The 22270-nt window shown below is 39.5% G+C and overlaps 2 protein-coding genes across 16 annotated transcripts in view; one reads left to right on the forward strand and one right to left on the reverse strand.

Moving 5' to 3' along the window:
* LOC135219251 (uncharacterized) overlaps positions 1-9805 on the forward strand; it is a 12600-nt gene extending 2795 nt beyond the window's left edge. Inside the window, exons 1-4 of one of the 5 annotated variants that reach the window (XM_064255860.1) lie at positions 2441-2595; positions 6500-6679; positions 6981-7108; positions 8390-9805. In XM_064255860.1, coding sequence (XP_064111930.1) covers positions 2515-2595; positions 6500-6679; positions 6981-7108; positions 8390-9527 — 1527 coding nt within the window. In that variant the 5' untranslated portion in view covers positions 2441-2514 and the 3' untranslated portion in view covers positions 9528-9805. The other 4 variants (XM_064255862.1, XM_064255864.1, XM_064255861.1 and 1 more) reach the window with 4 other exon arrangements.
* The window catches only part of LOC135219248 (uncharacterized), a 114644-nt gene that overhangs the window by 50366 nt on the left and 42008 nt on the right, over positions 1-22270 (reverse strand). The gene's annotated exons all lie outside the window — the stretch shown is intronic.

A 22270-nucleotide genomic window follows, 5' to 3' on the forward strand; every position in this document is an offset into this window, starting at 1 on the left:
ATAATAAGGTAGTAAGTTGCAGTGGGAGATCTGCAGTCAAACAGTGGGTATGGTAAGAGTTAAATGTAAATTCGACCTTCTAACACTGTTGCAGTGCTTCCTCAACTGTCAAAATTAAGTTTGGTGTCGTTAATTAGTCGTTAAGCACAATATATTAGGGGTTCAGGTCCCTGCTAAACACTGCACAAGGTCGTGATACTTGCTCTAACAAATCTCATGAACGCCACATGTTGATGACAGAAGTTTCGTGTTTAACTCTTGCAATGTTAAAAACAGTGAAGTTTGGTTCTACATCGTCAGAGACAGTGATTGGTTTTCATTAAAAACTTTCACGTAAGCTGTTAGCCATGGCAATGCAATATTTAAAAGTTCAGTGGTGTGAGATCTAGCATGACAAATACTGCAGATGCCTATGATGTTTGCTAATTCCAAAGTGATATCAGTCATATTTTGACAATTTTCCCAGATGCGACTGAGAATGACGCAACCTCAGAAAAAAAATCTAAGGACGCTAAACTATGAGGGTACAATCCGATACAATATCTTGAATTCACTTTCGGCTCCAGTGGCTAAACCCAAGATACTAAAATGAAGTTCCAAAGACGTTAAATTTGTCATAAAAATTTGCTATGATGAAATCCTGTAATATCAGAGAATGTGATTTGAGATGCTTAATGGTTATCTATAAATTTTCAACTTTCAAATGACTGATGCTGTGCCAGGCAAGGGATAGTGACGTGGTAATCAATCATTAGAAGTACCGAAAGGAGGGACTGGACATTATGAACATATGTACCGTTTTCTGACAGATTTATAATAAATATTATTATCATGCAGAGGGAATGCAATTATGGGCCGTTAGAACAAGTATTCTTTAGATTTGCTAGGCACATAGGCAGAGCTGATGATACGGCCTGAGACAATTGTATGTTATGCCTCAGTGGACGTTTGATATATTTATGGGTGAAGTGATGAAATTATTCTGAGAAAGGAAATTCTTGGAATTGAAAAATGTAGTTGCGCATCGAGCGTGGAATGTGGAATGGGTATTGTTTTCAGTTACTGTACTGATGGGGGATAGTGAAGGGAAACTGCCCAAACTACTGAAAGAGTTTGAAAGTTGTATGTTAATGGGAGCAGAAGTAAATTAACAGCCAACAGGGTAGACAGAAATCAAGAATGGACAATCATGTTCTTATGAATGGTGTGTATCAGCATCTGGGAGTAAGTATGGTACAATTACAGAGGTGAAATATAGAATAAGTATATAAAGGCAGCAGGGTGTGTCTGGAAACCAAGATGGGAATGATTTAGGATTATTAAGCTAACTCTCCATTATAGAAGTAAAATACGACCGTCGAATTTAAATGAAAGACAAATGCTAAAGATGATAACTAAAGGATAAAGCGAAATTCATTTTACTAGTTTCCACTATTATACTGAGAATTATAACGGAAACCATTGGTTATTTGATGACCTGCCAGTTATTGCAAGATCTTTGGAAAGAAGTCGGATTAATGACTAAAACCTCCCGACAGTAAATAATAATTTATGCTCTGAGTGCAGTTCTGAACGTGCTTGAAATTCTCTCATCATTATTAAGTGTAGGCGATGAGCCTGTTAATTTATTTGACTATCAAACTTTCAAGTAACAGGATGTATGTATATATGGTAAATAAAATATCACAAAGTGAGATTCAGTATAGATTAAAGAGAACGAGTAAGGGTAAATAACATTTCCGAAGGTTGAAGAAGCAATGATTAACGAAAACTAAACATTCTAAGGAGACAGGTGTACTGGCAAGAGAATAATTGAACCAGGACTGAATAGTTGCAAGCGCGCTCGCGCGTGTGTATAGTGTTTGTGGGTTTGGGGGTGGATGGTTATTAGCAATCGATTAAGCAGCGTGTCGTGTATGGTCAGTAATCACTTCTCTGCCAAATGTGTACATTAATAATGTGCTTCCCTCCACGTACAAACGTGTAACGACAATCTTTGCAGACGTTAAATTGGAAAACAAGTTAGTCAAAATCATATTTTTCTAAGTTGACACATCTAAAAGCAATATTTCTTCAAGTATCGATTATACATAAATACATACAAATATAAATATATACATATATGTGTATATCTGCATTCATTTGTTGTCAACATTATGCAGCCGTTCTGATAAGGCGTGGTTACAAATAAAAGAGAGGACAGTGATTAGTGTCATAGTCATACTTTAGCCGTTATGCAGTGAAACGAACGCAGACACGCGGCCAACTTGTGTATACATGTTACAGCAAATAAAAAATACTGCAGCTCTCGCTATGTATTCTCACAACGTGCATTGAAGAAAAAAATTATATATATATAATAATTATGAATTTCCATAACGTAATACGCAAACCGAACGTTGTTAAAAATTTACAAATCGGAAACAATTCCATACAACCAAACTTGAAGGACATTCGTGGAAATTGCACCACTTGGTGCACTGCATCGTCTCGCCATGTGAGTGTCGACTAGTCATGCCGCGTTGTCGTCACACTCTCCCAGACCCAGTTCCTGCCGCCGTCACTACGTCTGCTGAGCGACCCGGTTATAAACCTGTACGTTAGACTTCTATTTTCCTTCTGTACAGCAATGTTTTTCTCAAGACGATTCATCTCCTCTCGCCTCCACAGTGTGCAAGGGATGAGAAGAATGCGCACGAAGGAGTGTAGAGTGAACGGCAAGTGACACAAGATATGTTTTATTGATTTGCACAGCTTTGTCATAAAATCAACGATTTCATTTTGTGGGGCCGAAACATGACCCATAAAGGAATCAAACTAAATTGCTTGTGAAGGTGGTTTGGACAATCGATTCGCTTGGAAAAAAGTTTGAGTGGGCGACTGGCGGCAAGTGATGGAATATCTTCAGATAAGTGAACAATATGCATTCATTAACGGTGTTGATAATTTCGAAGTCTGTGTTGTGTAAGTGAAACCGTCTTCAACGTTGGTAAAGCTATCACTAAGTTTTTATTGCAATTTCTTGCATTTGCAACAATGTGGGCAGACGATACACTGACAGGAAATGAGATATTAATTTTTGTCGTCGTATTGCGTAAATCAGTTTCACAAAAAACTAAATTACTTTAATATTGATTTGAACGTTTGGATATTCAGTGAAATTTTGGTTATCATCTTTGAATGCTCACACTTGATATTATTTCCTGTCGGAGAATCTGAACCCAGAGGTGCACGCTATGCCTTACAGTCACGTGATTGCCTTTGTGCAAGGGCATGGAGTGGCTGACTGAAGTTGTTCCATCCAGTCAGCTATCAGCCGGCATTATTAAGTGTATAGTCGGCGTCGCAACGCGAAAGGTCAACGAAGTTGTTTGCAAAAACACAACAAAATAAATAATCAATGTCACTGGGAGATGTGGATTACATTCCAGTTGTCTTAGGCCAAAAATACTGGCGAATCTCACTAGACTAAAGGTAATTCATGGGCATGTTGGTTGCTGGAATAAGGTAGCCAATCCAGTCTCAACTACGAGCTGAGGCTGACATTTTAATATGACAAGACGTAGAACTTAATCAGTACGTGCAAAATAACAAGTTAGGTGAACTGGAATGTTAAGCTTACTCTCAAAACCTACAGTTCATAAGTTTCAACAAAGAAATATGAAAGGCTGCTGATTAGATATTGGCAAGGCAACTATGTGTAACGTCTGTTTTAGTGAAGAGACTAGCTGAATAAAAATGAAGTGAGATTTTTAATTTTAGTTGATGATTTGAACGTGAAACGGAAGGACTTCATTCCAGAAGGGACTATAGGAGATTCACATCAACTGTGCATCTGATGTCTAGGCCCGCCCCTTACGACGCTCCTGACTGGTTGTTGATAAGCCAATCGCAGGACTGGAAACTCTCAGTCTCTCTCGAGAGTTCACATAGGCAGGGTGTATGTTCCATCTCTCCCCTTTGAAAAGTTATAACTCTCATTACACCTCAGTTTTACCCAATTGCATCACTAAACGTTGACAAGCCAATGATTTAAGAATTATAATTATATAAGAATTATAAAGAAAATCGTAATATATAATAAAAAAGAAATAATGAGAGGGATATAGGATTGTAGCAAAAGAAAAATCAATGGGATGAATAAATTTCCTCCCTAAGGTATCAATATCTAAGTAGAGAATTTTTTTCATACAGAGATTTCCACTATAGCATATGAAAGGGTGAAGGTGATAATGATAGTGACGATAATTAAGTCTTAATATTCATTTTTCCCCAATAAGGCTTCTTCTATTGAGGGGCCGTGATCATTATAATGACGTCATCGAGTGATCACGTGAGCAACACCCGACTATACAAAGATAAGAGAGATTAATATTCTTAATGTTTTGCTTGCTATTTTCATATTAATAGCCCTACCTATATTTTTTCGGTAGCATTGTCTTCCACGACATTGAAGTTACGAAACTGTATGAAACGCAAGATGATGAATTCGGTGCGATCTCTTGTTAGGAATGAAAGAATATATTTTATAAGAATGTCATGTTTATTTCACTTAAATATTTTAGCATTAAGTTTATAGAAGTACATAATTCTTATATCATTATAATCCTTAAATCAGTGGCTTGAAGATGTTTAGTGATGAAATTCGGAAACGCTACTTTTCTCCGGGTAAAACAGGTTTAAGGAAACTAGTAAGTTTTGAAAGACGTATCAATCAGGAGAGGTGGAATATACATCCTGCATATGTGAGAGATTCCAGCCTTGCGATTGGCCAATCAGAGCATCTTAAGGGACGGGCCTAGACATCAGATGCACGGTTGATGTGAAACTACTATACTCGGATTGGTGACTTCAATTCATCATTGATTTTTTGGAGATAGGTTGCTAGCCCACAGCCTCATGGCCACAAAGCCTTGGAGTTTGTACCAATGACGTCAAGGTTTCATTTGTGCTCACTTATCCAGTTACTGACCTGACCAAATTTTGTTTAACTCCAGTCACTAAATGGCCAGCGTTACTGCCTGGCATTCACTGGTGGTATCTACCCTAGTTCTGACCAAACCCAGTACTGCAGTAAGATTTTGACTCTTAAGATTACTGAGTACAATGTGACAAAGAAAGTATTGGTAGCTTATAGTCAGCTTGTTCTTAAATGTACTATCCAAAATGAGATCAGTATATGAAGCGACTCGTAATAGTCCAAGTTAAGAGGAAGTGCCGAGTTATGTGGGATCATGTGGTTTGTTCTAATTATTTACTACTGCAAAAAGGAAAGTTATTGTACTGTAAAGCCCTAAAAGAGATCTAGAGAATATCAATAAATGAGTAGTGGGTAAAAGGCTGAATACCAGCACAGTATGGTGTTACCCACAAAAACCAATTTTTTTCCCGCCTCATCAAACTAGGTATTGCACAGTATTGCTGAGAGTGCTCTGTGCTTCAGAATTTTTGTTCTGCCATTGTTGGAGTGTTGCTCTTCTGTCACTTACTTTTTCCCTGTAATGGCAGTTATAATTGAACCACGGCCACATCTATTTGCCCATATCTATAAAATCCAAAGGCCAAAGTGGACTTTTCATTAGTGTCCTTATACATTCACACAGAACTGGTGCATGCTACTCTGCTGAGTATCCACATCCAGTCAAATTCTGTTCGAGGTTACCAAGCAATGACATGGTCTTTGTGACACTAATATAATAGCAAGCAAGACCGTTATACTAACATATAATATTAGTTTATAAATGCATTGTTGAACTGCTTTGATTTCTATCATATCTCTTCTCGGCTTTGTCTTTTCCAATGAATGGGCATTCATTTCTTCAAAATTTGCTGTGACACTTGTTTTCTAAACCTTTTCATTGGAATTACAATTAATATTAAATTTGCATCCATTCATAACCGATCCTTCGTAAAGATTGTTTTTTTATGGATTTTGCCTATAGTAACAGCAGTTTGCTCCCCAAGGGGGCGAGTGCCATCAGTGCACCTCTGACGGTGCACTGTAGGCATTACCTAAAGTTCTTTGCAGCGTCCCTTCTGCCCATGGTTGCAACCCCTTTCATTCCATTTACTGTACCTCTGTTCACATTCTCTTTCTTCCATCTTACTTTCCACCCTCGCCTAACAATTGTTTTGTAGTGCAACTGCGAGGATTTCCTCCTGTTACACCTTTCAAACATTTTTACTCTCAATTTTCCTTTCTACGCTGAATGACCTCATAGGTCCCAGTGCTTGGCCTTGGCCGAATCTTATATTCCTATTTTATCAGCAGTTTGCTTACCATTTAAAGGACTAGGATGATGTCATCATGTGTTGGGTCATAAAGGTATCCATTATGAACCACTTTATATGAAGTATGAAAAATATGTAACATTAGGTACTTATTACGATTCTACAGATATGTAAGGTATGATAGTATTTGGATAAATTTCCACTGAACAAAGAAGCCCAGTTAAGTTTTCACAGTGTTCAAGAACTGTACTGTAACTCTCCTCCTCAGGACTGCAGTAAACCTATGGCTAAAGAAACATGGGATCCAGAAATGCTGAGGCCTTACCTAGAGGCAGCCTCAAAAATTTCGCCTCCAACAAGGGTCAGCTTGGAGAAATTCAACGAGGACAGTTACAACTTCCCTATTCCATTTCCTATCAACACGGCTCGAATATCGACTTTAGTCAAGGTGAGAGACTGCAAGTCAAGTTTTCAAGTATTTCTTAAGTGGAAAGCACAGGCTTACTTGAATGAGAACTATGCAAAGGATGCTGGAGATGAGTGGAGATTTGTGGATGATAGAGAGCTGGACAGTCATGAGTAACAGAATGTCACATAGGCCATTCGCGTACGAGACGTTAGAGGCTGTAATGGCAATGATGCTATTGTAAGTGGAAAAACTAAGTAGGACTTCTGTATTTTACAAAATCAAGTTAGGTGTGTGAGCTATATTGTTAACATTGCTCTAACTATTACTTTTTTCCCTACAGCAAGGTAAAAGCCAAGGAAAACTCACTGAACACATCAACTCTACATATCCAGTCATTCATGAAAACTGTGTTCCTCTCCTTGCTGCTTTTCTGCACTACAAGAAAAACCATGGATCTCCTACTGAAAAGTAAGTAGTGGTCCACAGTATTTTATCTCTACAAAGCAATTAAAGTATATGTATTTATTTCTTGTGGTTCCAAAGAAGATAATAGGAAAACAAAAGGAGGACACATTCTAAACCAGAAAAACACCACAGGAGTAACTGAGGCGCTGTTCCAAAGGCAGATCTTCGCCTCTGATCAGACAAACCAACTTACTCATCGAAATTTTACTCTAACCCCCCCCCCCCCCCCCCAACCTTTTGTGTGTTCTATTTTGAAACCCTTTGCAAGTAACATTATTTTAACAGCAGTTAAAAGAGCTGTCACTTGTTTCATACTGGCGTAGAAGACTAGAAAGAAGTTGGTTAGTCTTCAGTCATTACAAATTTTGTTTAGTCCTGGACTGAATGAAAACGTACAAAATAGATATAAATAAGAACAGTTTAGAATGTACTCGACCTTTATTTGATTGTCATTACTTTTTTGTTGTTGTTTTACAGAAGTTGGTAAATATTTGGAAATGTTCCTGATACAGCATAAAAATATTACTGTTAACCTAATTTGTGTCAGACATTAACGGCATTATTGCCCTTGTGTTCTGATCCTCTATCCTATAAGGATAGTTAACAGGACATTCGATCATGGTTGAAACTTGATTGTCCTGTTTTCTTTGTATTATTCTGCACTTTGTACATTCTAGGGATGGATAATAAAGGTGATCATGATTATTTAAAGAATACTTTAAATATTTATGGGTCAGATGGCCGATAGTAACAGTTCTGTTTGGCTCTTATAGAATAAAGAAGACTGAAGACCAACATTGTGTTTAATTACTCTTAGTTATTATCAGATTCTTCATACCACAAAGCATGCCATTTATTTATGATGATATGCTTGAGAGATTGTAAAGAATCAGTCAGGAGCAGGTATGTTTGATTGTGACCTAGTTGTCGTAGTTGCAGCTTTGGCTGCTTTAAAATTTAGCTGGGTGACAAAAGTACTTTTTAGGAAAATCATTTTGAAGGGGTTTTACTGCAGTTCTGTATTCCCTGGGTATTTTAAATTTCTGTGGTGGCTTATGATGTACAATGTTTATACATAATGCATACAAAAGGGACGACTAAGTTGACACTAGTTGCTGCTAATCATTTTGAAACTATACTATAGTAGTCTCTGCCAAATACTAATGAAATATGGAATCTGAAGTAATTTTTTATTAATTTATTTTTGTCTTGTGAAGACTGGTTGTTGTAGATTATAAAATAAAAGTATTTGCAGTTATGACATCGTCTGGTCTTATTTTTCAGGTCTCTTTATGAGGAGATGGACCTGACTGGTTTTGTTGATCGTCTCCTGCGCAACAGGCCCGTAACTTTCTTTGGCAAGAATGATCAGTACCTGTTGAGGGACAGAACTGCCGGTAAAGGTGGGTTTGAAAAAATTGGCACGAGCGAAGAAACGCCAACTTTGTGCCTAAAGGATTATTTAAGTTATGATGAAATGAAAGTCTCGGCTTTTCTCTCTGTCTCGTCAGAATCTTCCTTCATTAATGACGGTAGTCGTAGAAACAAAGGGGCTCCAGGCAAACCAGGAACTTTCCAGCAAGATGGGGTTATTGTTGGAATGGTTGGGGCTCGACTTAAAAAAGAAGGATTCATGGAATGGCAAGACTGCATTGTCACTAAAAAGCAGAATTGCAAAGAATTAGGGTATGGTTCTTTGGATGGACCACCTCGTCTTCAACACGCCTGGTCTCGCCTATGGGGAGTACCTCTTCCTGAATGGTCGAGCATAACCCCAGACAATGAGAAGTTTTTGCAGGTCAACAACAATTCTTATATCAACATTGAAGTATATAAGAAAAGGATGCAGTTGGGAGCTGAAACACTTTTGGCTGAGGCTAAGTCCAGGGCGAGAGCAAAGGGGCTTCAGGCTTACATCCACGTTGTTGGGCTTGGTTTAGGTGTATGGAGAGCTAGCCATGAACAAGATGCCATGTTTGTAGATGCCTGGGGAGAAGCTCTCAAAGGTATGAATACGACAGGCGTTGCCCATGTAGATTTCAGTTGGATAGGAGCCACAACATGCTTAGGAGTGGGTGATGGGGAAACATTTCCCGAGACTAACGTGACCGTTCACTTCTCCAAGAGGTCACTCCATGATCCAGTACCGTCTGGGACTTTGCTAGTGGTTAACTATGCTTGGGATGGCAATTCTTTACCAGGTAATGAATACTGGATTGGCAAACTCAGTAGCACTGGGGATGGTGCTGCTGCCTGCTCTTCTGGTGTTGCAGAGTTGCATAATGTGCATATTAATAGTAATGTCTGTGGCACAAATTTGCATGTTTCTACTGCATATGGAATAATGCACATAGGCGAGTATGCCAAAAAATATTTATCACTGGGAGAGGTATTCCAGGCAAACAAGAAATTAAAAGCCTGATTACTCATATTTGTAGTAAGTTGATAATTAAGCTATGATATTTTTTTCAAATTTAGATGTTATAAATGTTTCCAAACTATTTTGATAACTGATGACTGCTCTTAGTTGATGAGTATTTGTGCACAAGGGAGCTTTAATTCAATATTTTTGCGATTAATGTTTGTGTATTTTCAGAACTCAGAACTACTGTGATAAATACAGAGGCCTTTACTGTAAAATACAGAGGCCTTTACTGTAATATGTCTAACCAAAACTTGATAATAAAATTGCAATCAGCATCTAGAGTATTATTCAAAATCATAACGCAATAATTAAAGAAAAGCAAGTTTTTATTTTACTATAAAAATTGGTGAAATTCCACCTTTTAGAACTAGCTGCCACTTATACTCATACCATACAAGTGTCACTACTACCTTGACATGTACTGCGGTGCAAAAATTAAACAGGTACGATTTACCAGTTATCTAATAATGGATTGTGGAGATCTTCATTGTCCTTTCCAGATATACTTTACTTGGTATGAAAACGACATGTCTACTTAGGTTACTGGCTTCAGATCTTTTGCAGGGCTTGGTTGTTGTATGTTTTTATCTTGGATGTTGAGCCACAACGGCCACTGTATTTGGCTGTTCTTTAGATTTTTTATGTAACTTATTTGGTATTTTATTGATGCTCAAGGAAGTTTTAAAACGTAGGATATAGCTTACACTGAATCTATGGGCAAACTTAAATGATGGTAATAGTCCCCTGAAGTCAGGAGGATGACAACATAAAGGTGGATGAGAACATTAATATTGCAGGCTGCTTTTGAATAGCATACAGAGGTCTGTTCAGCTGTCATGTTATGACTTTCCTCTTGTTTCTAAGAAAATAATGTATCAGGAAGACTGCAGAAAATAATGTTTTGGGTAATAGTAACTTAGACCATGTTTACCCAACGAGTTATACATTGTGGAAAACTGCTGTAGGTATTCGGAAAATGAAGCATGTACAAATAATAATTGGTTTTAACTTGTGGCGAATAGTAAACTTTGGTGGTTAAATATTTGGAACCTTTGGCCCAAAATCTTGATGGTTCAGGGAACCTTTGGCTCAAAGGCTTTATGGTTGAGGGACCCTTTGGTTCAAAGACTTTATGGCTGAGAGAACATTTGGCCCAGAGATCTTATGGTGCAGGAACCATTAACCCAAAGACATGGTTGAGGAGACCTTTTGCCCAGAGACTTTATGATTGAGGGAACCTTTGACCCAAAGACTTTATGGTTGAGGAAATCTTTGGCCCAAAGACTATGGTTGAGGGAACATTTGGCTCAAAGGGTTTATGGTTGATGGAATCTTTGGTTCAAAGGCTTTATGGTTTGAGAAAACCTTTGGGCCAGACTTTATGGCCGAGGGAACCTTTGGCCCGAAGATTTTATGCTTGAGGGAACTTTTTCCCCAAAGATTTTAGGGTTGAGGGAATCTTCGGCTCAGACATTATGGTTGAGGGAACTTTGGCCCAAAGCCTTCATGTTTAAGGGAACCTTTGGCCCAAAGATTTTATGGTTGAGGAAATCTTTGGCCCAAAGACTATGGCTGAGTGAATCTGGGGAACTGAGAGGTGGTTTCCTTCTTACACTTCGGATGCAGATAGTAGCTATTTCCCATACACGTGGAGAGAAAGTAGTGTGCAATTCAAGTAGCATTTATTGATCTTTGCTTAACAAATATTGTTTTATTTATTTTTCTATTCAAAGTCTGCACTTTTGTTATTAGGTACATTTATGTTAACATATGTGTAAACATATTTGAAGTGTTTTCTTTCACATAGTCTTCATGTAAATGACTATTGCCTTTAAAACGTCGTTTTAACTTTTAAGGAATCAATTAATTTAAATGGTGAAATTCTGTGAAGAATCAACAATGTTAAGCTAACTTTACAATCACTATCTAGTCCTTTTCACTAACGTAATTGTGGACTATTGGTTCAAGAGGTAATACATGATTTGCAAAATGGTGAGACAAACAGCTGAAGGTATCAAATACTTGATAACTATAGGAGAAGGCTGCTTTCTCCCAGATCATTGCTGGTGCACGTGGCAAAAAAAAAAAAAAAAAAAAAAAATGCGGAAATAGGGGTGGTCGCTTGAAAGAGTTTCCAACAACACTTCAGATTCACTGGAGTCTTAGGCATGATCTTCAATACTGAAGAACTGCTGATGTAGCCAATTTTTTGACATTCCCTTGAAGGAAAAAAGCACAAGGAACTAGACGATGATTTAGCGATAGCTACTAATAAAACTGTTTTCACTGAACGTTTCAGCTGGATAACAAATCACCATTCAGGTCACATATGTCCATCATATACAACAATTAAAAAAAAGAAAAAAGTCCAAAAGAGCTCAAACTGGAGTATGCAACTGAACAGTGCAGGATAAAATTTTAGGCTTCATTATGGCAGCTAACAAACATTCCTTTTGATCCTGAAGATTAATACATCGCTTAGACCAGAGAACGTCAGGGCTTTCCACGAAAGATGCCCTTATGCTTTTGGGGAGACAGAGGCCCCTTCAGTTTATATCGACATAATACCATCGACACTCAAGACCACAGGCACCTATGGTCAGATCATGAGAAACCAGAACAAACGAAGGCTCGGAAAGCTGTTGCCGAGGTTCAAAACAGCGACGTCGCTTCTTAGGGTTCCCGTTGTGCAAATCTCACATTGATATAGTCTTTGCTTTCTCAAGTTATCCACCATTTCAAGACAGGAACTCTGCTAAAAATGGACAGGTGTACATCACAGAGAGCTGACTGATGACTGGTATAATTATCGACACTGTCGACAAAGTTAGACAAAGTGCTAACAAACCATTCACATTCAGTAACCCAAAATTCCCTTAATAAACCATTCAAAGTTAATGTAGAAATATAACACACACAAAAAAATCTTTAATATTCATCAAAAGTAAGTTAGCATAGAAGTGTAAAACAAAAAAATCCTTACAATTTATCAAAAGTAAGTAAAGAAGTACAGAAGTCTAAAGCTAAAGTTTGGGAGCGAGGAAAACACCTATGGCCATTCAGTCTAAATCCAACGGCAATGATTATACAAATAAACATAGTACCGAGAAACAGATACCCATCAAATGTATTATTGTTGATCATATGTACCAGTGGATCTGCCCTAGTACACTTTCTTTTTACTGTCATTCCCTTTCCTTTTTATTTATTTATTTATTTTTTAAATCTTGAAACCTTTTCCCTCCAAAACTCCTATCCATCCCAAGTCTGTTAAGGTAAACGTTAGGTGTTGTTCTGTACTAATTTTCATTGTAATGTGTTTTACTTATTTTCTTCTACAGCCATTAATTATAAGGGCACAATATTACCGAACACGCGCACACACTCTCTTTGTATGTAAATATATATATGCTGTAGAAGAATATAAGTAAAACACATTACAATGAAAATGATTAAAGAACAACACCTAATGTTTACCTTAACAGACTGGGGATGGATAGGAGTTTTGGAGGGATTGCAGAATTAAAAAAATAAATAAATAAAAAGGAAAGGGAATGACAGTAAAAAGAAAGTGTAAGGGGCAGATCCACTGGTACATATGATCGACAATAATACATTTTGGGTATCTTTTTCTCGGTACTATGTTTAGTTGTATAATATTGCCATTGGATTTAGACAATGGCCATACATGTTTTCCTCTCCCCCAAAGTTTGGCTTTAGACTTTCTGTACTTCTTTACTTACTTTTGATGAATTTTAAAAATTTTTTATGTTTTATACTTCTACACTAACTTACTTTTGATGCATATTAAAGATTTTTGTGTGTGTTATACTTCTACATTAACTTTGAATGGTTTATTTAGGGAATTTTGGGTTAATGAAAGTGAATCGTTTGTTAGCATTTTGTCTGTGGTGTTGAGGGGTTCGACAGGGTCGATAATTGAACCAGTTCATCAGTCAGCTCTCTGTGATGTTTACCTGTCCATTTTTAGCAGAGTTCCAGTCTTGAAATGGTGATAACTTGAGTAAGCAAAGACTATTTCACTATATATATATATATATATATATATATATATATATATATATATATATATAATGTATATTATATATAGGTATACATACACAAAGTGTAACTCCTCACATGTAATACGTCAAAGTTCAAAATCTAAAGCAGCAGAAAAGAGGCGACCGGTCTTTCGTGAGGGACCTATCCTCCCTAAATACAAGAACACTACTGGACCCTTAACGGAGTCAGGCAGCGGTCGGTCCCTTTGACGCATCCGGAAGATAAGAGTCGAGAAATCTTGCAAGAGATCGGTGATGAAAAGCGCCGACATTACCGAAAAGTTCAGAGATTAGAGCTTTATTAAACATGGCGACTTTCGATCCAGCGAGATATTTTTGAGGTATGTTGCACACTCAAACGCATTCCAACTCTTGCGTGCGTTGAACGTGAAGAAAAGAATCGTCTTATCAAATGTAATAGATCTAAATTCACTCTTGTTTATATATGAAAAATGTTAGGAGGTTTAACTCGCAGATATTTTTGAAAGTATGTTGCACATTCAAACGCAAATATTCGGAGGTTTAACTATATTTAGGTCTTGCACCATTTTTAAGTTGTTTTCCTTTCTTCTGAAAATTTTTTTCCCTTAAATTGAATAATCCCCAAAGAAACTTAGACATTAAAGTGATAAATACCCTTTTGTTCTTAAAAAAAAAAAAAACATTAATTATACCTGCATAGTAATTTCAGGCATAATTAAAACCCCTTGGTCCAAGATTCTTATAAAACCAAACCTACTCCAAAGACAATTTCAGATATACAGCACAAATATATATATATATATATATATATATTATATATATATATATATATATATATATATATTAATAGGACTATCTTTCTTTACTTTCGTACAGCTGACCTTCGACCACGACATAGACAGGAATGAACAACCGACCTCACAAAAATAAAGAAATAAATAAAACGTGGATTCTTTAAACGGCAAAGATTTTGGAAGAACGATTTTTCTCAACTGGATCATACATACGAAAAAAAATTCACTTCATAAATTCTGTTTTGCGACAAAACGAAACTTTCATTGGATTTAAACCGATCCGATTTTAGTGACCGAAATCGTACGAATCAATTACCAATAACAAAAATGGAGATGGACAGGAGTTAAGTCAGAGAACCAAGGACAGAGCTGATAAGTTTGATACAGTAAGCACTGCAGCTGAAGAAGCCCAAGTGGCGCCGTTAAGAGCAGAAGGCACTGAAGGTGGTTTTTCCTTACAGAGTTGATAATAACCACTCATAACATCTACCTACATGAACAACATTAAAGGATGCTGATAACGTTATACAAGCATGAAGAATGTAAAGAATTGACTATTTACTGAACAAAAACAAATGATTTCATAGAGAATTTAATATAGATTTAACACACTTCATTCCGGTAGAATGAAATGCGCTCCTGCGTACCGGGATCAACATTTTCTCACTGTAAGGTTACATAATGTTAAAATCACAATTTTTGAAAGTAAATTGTATTTTTCCTAATTATACAAACCTGAGATCCTTTATAATAGGAATATGCTTACAGTGAAGCTGGAACACAACCTTTAAAACTCTTGAACTAGGTGGTTAGGCAGCAAATACCGTCCGGTAGGTGGGGCGATCGCCTGCCTGAATGTAAACACTCCACTTTGCCTTTCGATCCAGGTTTCAGATTGAGGGGTGGCATGAGGTGGGCATTGGTGTAAAGGACCTCAGGTTTGTACAGTTGGGTAAAATACAATTTACTTTCAAAAATTGTGATTTGTTCCTACACAATATACAAACCCTTTACAATACGAAGTCTCACTTATTGGAGGAAGGAATCTGATGAGTCTCTAGAACTGACTGGAGTTCAACATACCTGAGCTACTCCTCCTGGTCGAATGAGCGAGGAGGAGTGCCCTGCCTCTGACAAACTGATTGGAGTATAAGAACTGCAAGATCAAGAGTCAGACTTCTGGGCCTTTTCGACATGAGTGAGGAATCGTAACTCATACAAAAAAGGCTGGGAAGAATATTGAGAGTTGGAGGCATTAATGCAAGATACGAGAAAGGTTCACATTATTAAGAGTCTCCTTCCTCCCTTTGCTGGAGGAGGAGTGGGATTGCTTCTATGATTCTGACAAGAAATATAGAAAGGAAACTCGATGTGCAGGCTTACCGCATCAAACGCCCGACTGACCATTCCTTCACGTCCTATTCTAAACCCGTAGGAAGAGGAATAGAAGGAAGAAGAGGGGGAAGGGGGAGAGGCCAGTCACTCGCATCCTTCTTACCTCTAGAACTGCTCACCATAGGCGAGATGCAACTTGTCCTCTCAAAGGAGCCAAGTAAGCCAACACAACTTGTTGATTATCCACCACAAGTGCAAGGAAAAAAGGTTTAAGGACCTATGGGTAAAGACCTGAAAGAAGGAAGACATAAATATGGTCCTAATGAGACCACATCTATCTTCTAGTCTGACATATTCTTCAGAATGTGATGAAAGTACCAAGCCACTGGCACTGTGCACTCTCGGGGAGAGTACAGGTGACGTAACCATCTGCAGAGAAGTTCCTCGTGATCTTGTAGGACTGGAGGAAGATGTGTCCTTAGACACATCTACACAGGCAAGTCAGTAGTGGAGAGAGGTTATCGACATCCAGCGAAGGGTTTCGATCCTTCCGCAGGTACAGTAGCACACCAATAGGACAAAGTAATGATTGATCTAAATCAACAAATACAAAGACCAAAATGCAGGAGATCATGAAGGATTCAATCTTGTCAACAGATGCCGAATGATTAAACATCCGAGATGTAGTTGCAACATGATACCCGCCTTTTGAACGGTGATTTTAAAGATGAACCATGCAAATCATCTAGCCTCTTCGCCAATGCTGGAGAAAGAAGAGATGCAGCCTTGAAAAACAAAACTCTGATCACTCTTGCAAGGGAGTGTGCACCGTAAATGAGAGTCAAACCCTTTATAGAGATCTGAGGTCCCTGTGATGGTAAGAAAGAGAAGTTCTCGTCAGCAGTTGAATCTCAACTGAGGAGAAACAATACTACTTACATGAAAGACTAGGGTAATTGTGGACCCACACCTTTCACAATTGAATCGGGTAGGAAATAACTAGCAATTCTGATCAGAGGAAAAGTCTTTAGTAGCCATTTACAGGGATGTACTGCCTGACGAACCGCTTCCTGTCAGTGGGAAGGCTGGTTTAGGGAGGAACTTTTCTCTTTACCCTGGCTGCAAAACTGTCAGGGCAGGTGACACGCAAAATCTTTTGACATTCATTCTTATTCAGGGTGAACAACCATACGTTGACACTTACAAATTAGAATAAACTTTATATAGAAGACAAAAACTGCTGTATTTGTCTGAAAAATCATTCTAAATCATTGCAGTAGCCCATGGGTCAGTTGCAATGGAGCAGAAGATATACAGGCTTCTGTGGGGCAAACAGAAAGATGATAGTGAATCTAATGAAGATTCTCACAATAGAGTATGCGGAGCACGAGACAGTAACCATAAGCGAGGATCAAAAGCCACCCAGATACTTAGGTCTGTGATGGCTGGACACAGAGATTCAAATTAGCAGTTAACCCTCGATAGAGGAGAAAAAATGCTAAAATGAACAATATCTCTGCAAGAAGGCAGTACTCTGCCCCTCACTCAACTCTGTAGGCTGAGCTGCTTAGTTGTACATTCGAGCTTGGAACGTGTTCAACTTATAGAGCTATTGAGTGCACTATAGATACACTTGAGCAACTGCATTTTAACTGAAACAGGTGATAAAACCAACCCTGGGGTGTTGTTGCTAAACCATACTACTAGTTGTCTCAAAACCAAATCTGGCAATTCTTGGGAGCCCCAAAAGGCTGTTCTGAGTTTCAGGGTAATTAAGAGAAGGTACTATTTCGTCTCGGTCACACACCAGAAGAACTAACCTACAGGTATACGTCTATTACTCAGACGTGCAACTGATAACAGACTCGTGTTGTGAGGAAAATATACAAGTATATTCATAGGCTCCTGTTGATCAAGCACCAGTCTAATTCTTCATTTTGAAAGAGGAAAAAGAATAAGGACTGGAAGCAGACCTTTATTCTCTAATGAAGAAAGCGAAGGTTAAGCTGTCCTGAAGCGAGGCTTCTATGGCGACATCAGGACTCTTGTAGACAACTGGTTCTTGCCAAACTGCAGGGATCAAGTTCAAAACTTCCTGTGATATCCACCTGAACAGATTGAACGTACATCTGGTAAGATCCCTCCGTAGAGGGGTAGTGCCATCAGTGGACCTCATGCGGTGCACTGTAGGCATTACTTAAGGTTCTTTGCAGCATGCCTTCTGCCCCTAGCTGCAACCACTTTCGTTCCTTTCATATTTTCTCTCTTCGCCTTACTTTCCACCCTCTCCTAACACTTGATTCATAGTGTAACTGCGAGTTTTTCCTCCTGTCACACCTTTTAAACCTTTTACTGTCAATTTCCAGTTCAGAGCTGAATGACCTCATAGGTCCAAGTGCTTGGCCTTAATTCTATATTCAACTCAACTCCTCAGACTGAACTAGGAACATAGGCTCTCGCATCCGAACTCTGGGGAGTAGACCCAATAGTTTTCCTCATCCATCCATGTGTAACCCAAGAAGTAGAGGGAAAAAAGGAGGATTGACTGTTCTTGCTCACTCTTCTGTTGGAAGTAGCAGGAGGAGGCAACAACGTGCACGATCATCAACTTGTGGTGATAATAGCACTGCACAGGCTTAGGAAAACATATTCGCCTCAGCAAAAAACGCTTCCTGAAGGGTGAGCAGAGGTTCTCACCCACCAAACGGAGCATTATTTTTTCTACCAACTGGTTTCTAGCAAGAGTTGAGTGGAGTTGAATGCACTTTTGGTTGGCGAGAATTTGAAACAATCTTGCCACACATCTGTCTTCTCCGGGATCGAAACCTCACGAAGAGGACTACACAGAGAACCTCCTCTATGACTCTCGTGATATGCTGTCTTGTAAGACAGACATCTAAAGAACTTGGAAGACACTAATGCTAGTGATTACAGGCAGGGGTGATTCACTGAATGACTCACACCCCTCTTCTATCCTGCGCCAAAATCGGGGTGGTGAGTTGTTTCACGGCACCAAATTTTAGATGTACAATCCCCCATAGAGGTTTATACATTTAGTGTCTTGTGAACAGCTCTCTCCAACACAGTACTAGTTCTAGAGACGGAATCTCTAGACCTAGTGGTAGGAGCACTAAACGAAGTTTGCGATTCTATGGCTTCCCGAAACACAATACCTAGGGGTAAGAGTAACTGGTTCTAGCTCCAAAGGATTAGGATAGCCTGCAGGAGATCCAATTGCTTCCTCTGTGAAAGGAGGGAGACCCTTTGAAGTCCCACTGGTGGATCTTTTTAAGGGCGGAGAGTATACCTTCTACTTCTTAGAATAATTAAGTCTAGGAGAAGAAGGGGAGGAGGTGTCAGAAGACGAGAATGATGAGGATGAAGACGACAACCCTTTTCCTGTGGAACTTGATTGGCTGACAAGATGACACCAGGACTGCATGAAGACCGCAACACGGGAAAGGAGGGTGCTATGCCATGGCAAAGAACCAACCTGATCAAGGGCAGAGTTTGTTTGGCAAAGCCGAGCACTTGACTCAGCCAACTCGGACAGGCTGAGCAGAGTCAAGTGACCTGAGCAGATCGCAACCACGCAATTATGGGTGGTAATCATTAGCAAAGAACTATCACTCCCTTCCAATTCACTATTCTCCTTCAATGCTGAAGCCCAGAAAGAATAAAGAGGGCTTCTGCGTCTGCTGTCCTATGTGTTGGGACCCTAAGGTCCAAGACACAAGAACAGGACCTGACCATGTATCAAGAAGGTGTTGGCATGCAGCTTCATGCTCTTCACAAGCCTAAACCAGACTAAAGAACAAACTCACCTGTACGGGTAGAGGCTCATCTTGCTATCCAAGCACGCATGATAGGGAGCACAAGAATTCACCTGCTTGTCTCACTTGAGTGCTTGGATATCGCAAGGAACCAAGCGCTCAGCAAGCCCCAGCAATTCCAAGGCATCCAGCCAATCGGCAAGACTCCCAAGTCTTGTAAAACAATAATTGGGAGAGCCTAGTCTCGCCTGAGAGCTTGGAAACAGAGAAACCAAGCACTTGACGAGCAACTGAAAATTCCCAGGAAATAAAGTGCTCAGCAAGACTCCAAGACTTGTAAAACAATAAACAGGAGAGCCTTGTCTTGCCCGAGTGCTCTGAAACAGATGAAACTAAGCACTCGAAGAGCACCTGAAAATTCCCAGGAAATCAAGCACCCTGTGAAACTCCCAACTCTTATGAAAATTATCGGCAAAGCCCATCTCACCTGAGTGTTTGGAAATCACAGAAAACCAAACACTCAGAGTGTGCCAGAAATTCCAAGGAATTCATGTGCTCAGCGAGACTCCCGAATCTCGTTAGACGATCATTGGGAGAGGTCCTTCTTTGACTTCTGTATAAGTCGACAAGGAACAGGCATTGACCCAGTCTTACATGCGACCATTTAAGACTGTGATTCAACAGAATATGCACTTGAGGCTCCCAAAACGTGATGCCCCACAGGAGACTGCGAATTGGAATCTGCCCAAAGGATGGAAAGAGCCAGGGGAACACCGTCTCCATGTGTTTGAATCCTGAAAATCTACCAAGCACTGAACTAGTACTCAAGGAGTGCTCAACATGTTGCCAGAAAGGGATGAAACGTGAATGTCTTGTCCCTTCTCTCACCCTATGTCTGAACTCGGACGGTCTTTCAACAGTTCTGGATGCTCACGTGTCAGAAGCACAAGCATTCAAAACAACTCATGAATGAGCGCCCAACACAGCACCTGCCTAGAGGCAAATCTCTCGACAGGTGACGGGAACACAAGCTGAAGCATGCACCCCCATGGCTCCCGAAACACAAACAAACCCAAGGGCAAGCAAATTGGTACTCGAGCCTAGATGTTGGGAAGAGCCGACAAGAGAACCCATTGCCTCTGTCTTCCCTGCTTCACCAGCTGTACGATTCCTCAGAATCGAGACACTAGGTGGGAAACTACCAAGCACTGACAGCAAGAAAAAGTAGAAAAGGATGAGACACATGAACACTTCATCCCTTCTCTCGTCCTGTGCCTAAACTGGGACAGTGAGATGTCTCTCCATCAACAGAAGTAGAGTCAACTACCACAGGGCAGCTGCGTAGATGCTGCCCAGTGATGAAACTCCAGGATAACAGCAGCATATTAATATAATTTACAGCAGGGGAACTGTACTCACACTTGAGGGCCAGTGCCACAGCATGCTATGATGTCACAGGTACAATCCCGAGGGTTAGGATAACCAACACAAAGAGATATTCAACCATCTACTGCTGTGATCTACTATTGCTCACTGTTAGCCTGCAGAAAAAAGAAAACTTGATTAATAAAGAAGGATACTCCTCTTGTACCAAAGGGCACTGCCCTTTGAAAAGAGGTGAGATTCCAGAACATCAACACCACACACAACCTCCCCCCACCCTTCCTCGCCTGACCAAGCAAGTGAAGAGGGCGAAGGAGAAAGAAGAACACCGGGCGAACCTCCAAAGTTTCCCCCCACAAGTAAATTTTCCTAGAGCAAGCATGAACGTCAAATTTAATAATAAATAAATACACTGCCATGAGTATGTGATAAGGATGTAAATACACGAAGGGGGAAGGCGGCTAGTAAGGCTATCACAAAAATTGGGTTTGTTTATTAACATCAAACACATTATATTCAAAACATATTAAAAACAATATAAGAAGAACTCACAAAGCATAAGTCCAAGGTATTAAGAAAAAGTTCCTTAAGGCCAGTTTACACTAGGCTTCAGTGCACGCTGCATGCCACATTACTGTTAGCCCTGCCCTCAAGACGCATGAGGCACCACCCTATGCATCAAACCGAGCTTGATGGCTAAAGCCTGCAGCAGGCGCCACTCAGACTCACTCCGGCGACGACTACTCACTAGTAACATGGAATGGAAACGAGAGGAAGTTCATTTTCTCATTGATGCTTATCAGCAATATACATGTCTATGGAATGTAAAATTACAAGAATATAAAAACAGAGATGTTCGTGACGTCACTATGAAAAACCTTACGGATGAGATGCTTGTAATTAACGCTGAATATACTTCCGTAACTTCCTTTGTTCATTCGCTGTTGAAGCCAGTCATTTGTCCATTTCCTTTTCTTAACACAATTATGCATTTGATCATACATTTGTGCTACAACAACGGCAGCACAGGCAAATTCTTCCTCGTCACTGCTCATTGTGACTCTCAGGAAGATACTGCTGCCTGTCGCAGCAATCACATAGTGTAGAAGCAAGACACGCTATGCAGCATGAAGCATCACCAAGGTGGGCGGGCATATGCTGGTAGAGGTGACTCATGTAGCGCCGCAAACGTCATAGTGTAAACTGGCCTTTAGACCTTGGCCTAACCACCTTGTTCCAGAATTTTAATGGTCTTGTTCCAGCTTCGCCTTAGGTATACTCCTATTGCAAAGGACCAAGGGTTTGTAAACTGTGTAGGAACAAATACCCTTTAACAAACAAGAACCTTAAGTAATAGGTGCCCTGATAGTGCACCTATTACTTAAGGTTCTTTGCAGCATCTAGCTGCA

Source organism: Macrobrachium nipponense, chromosome 1 (assembly GCF_015104395.2).
Source record: "Macrobrachium nipponense isolate FS-2020 chromosome 1, ASM1510439v2, whole genome shotgun sequence".
In the NCBI taxonomy this organism is placed as follows: domain Eukaryota; kingdom Metazoa; phylum Arthropoda; class Malacostraca; order Decapoda; family Palaemonidae; genus Macrobrachium; species Macrobrachium nipponense.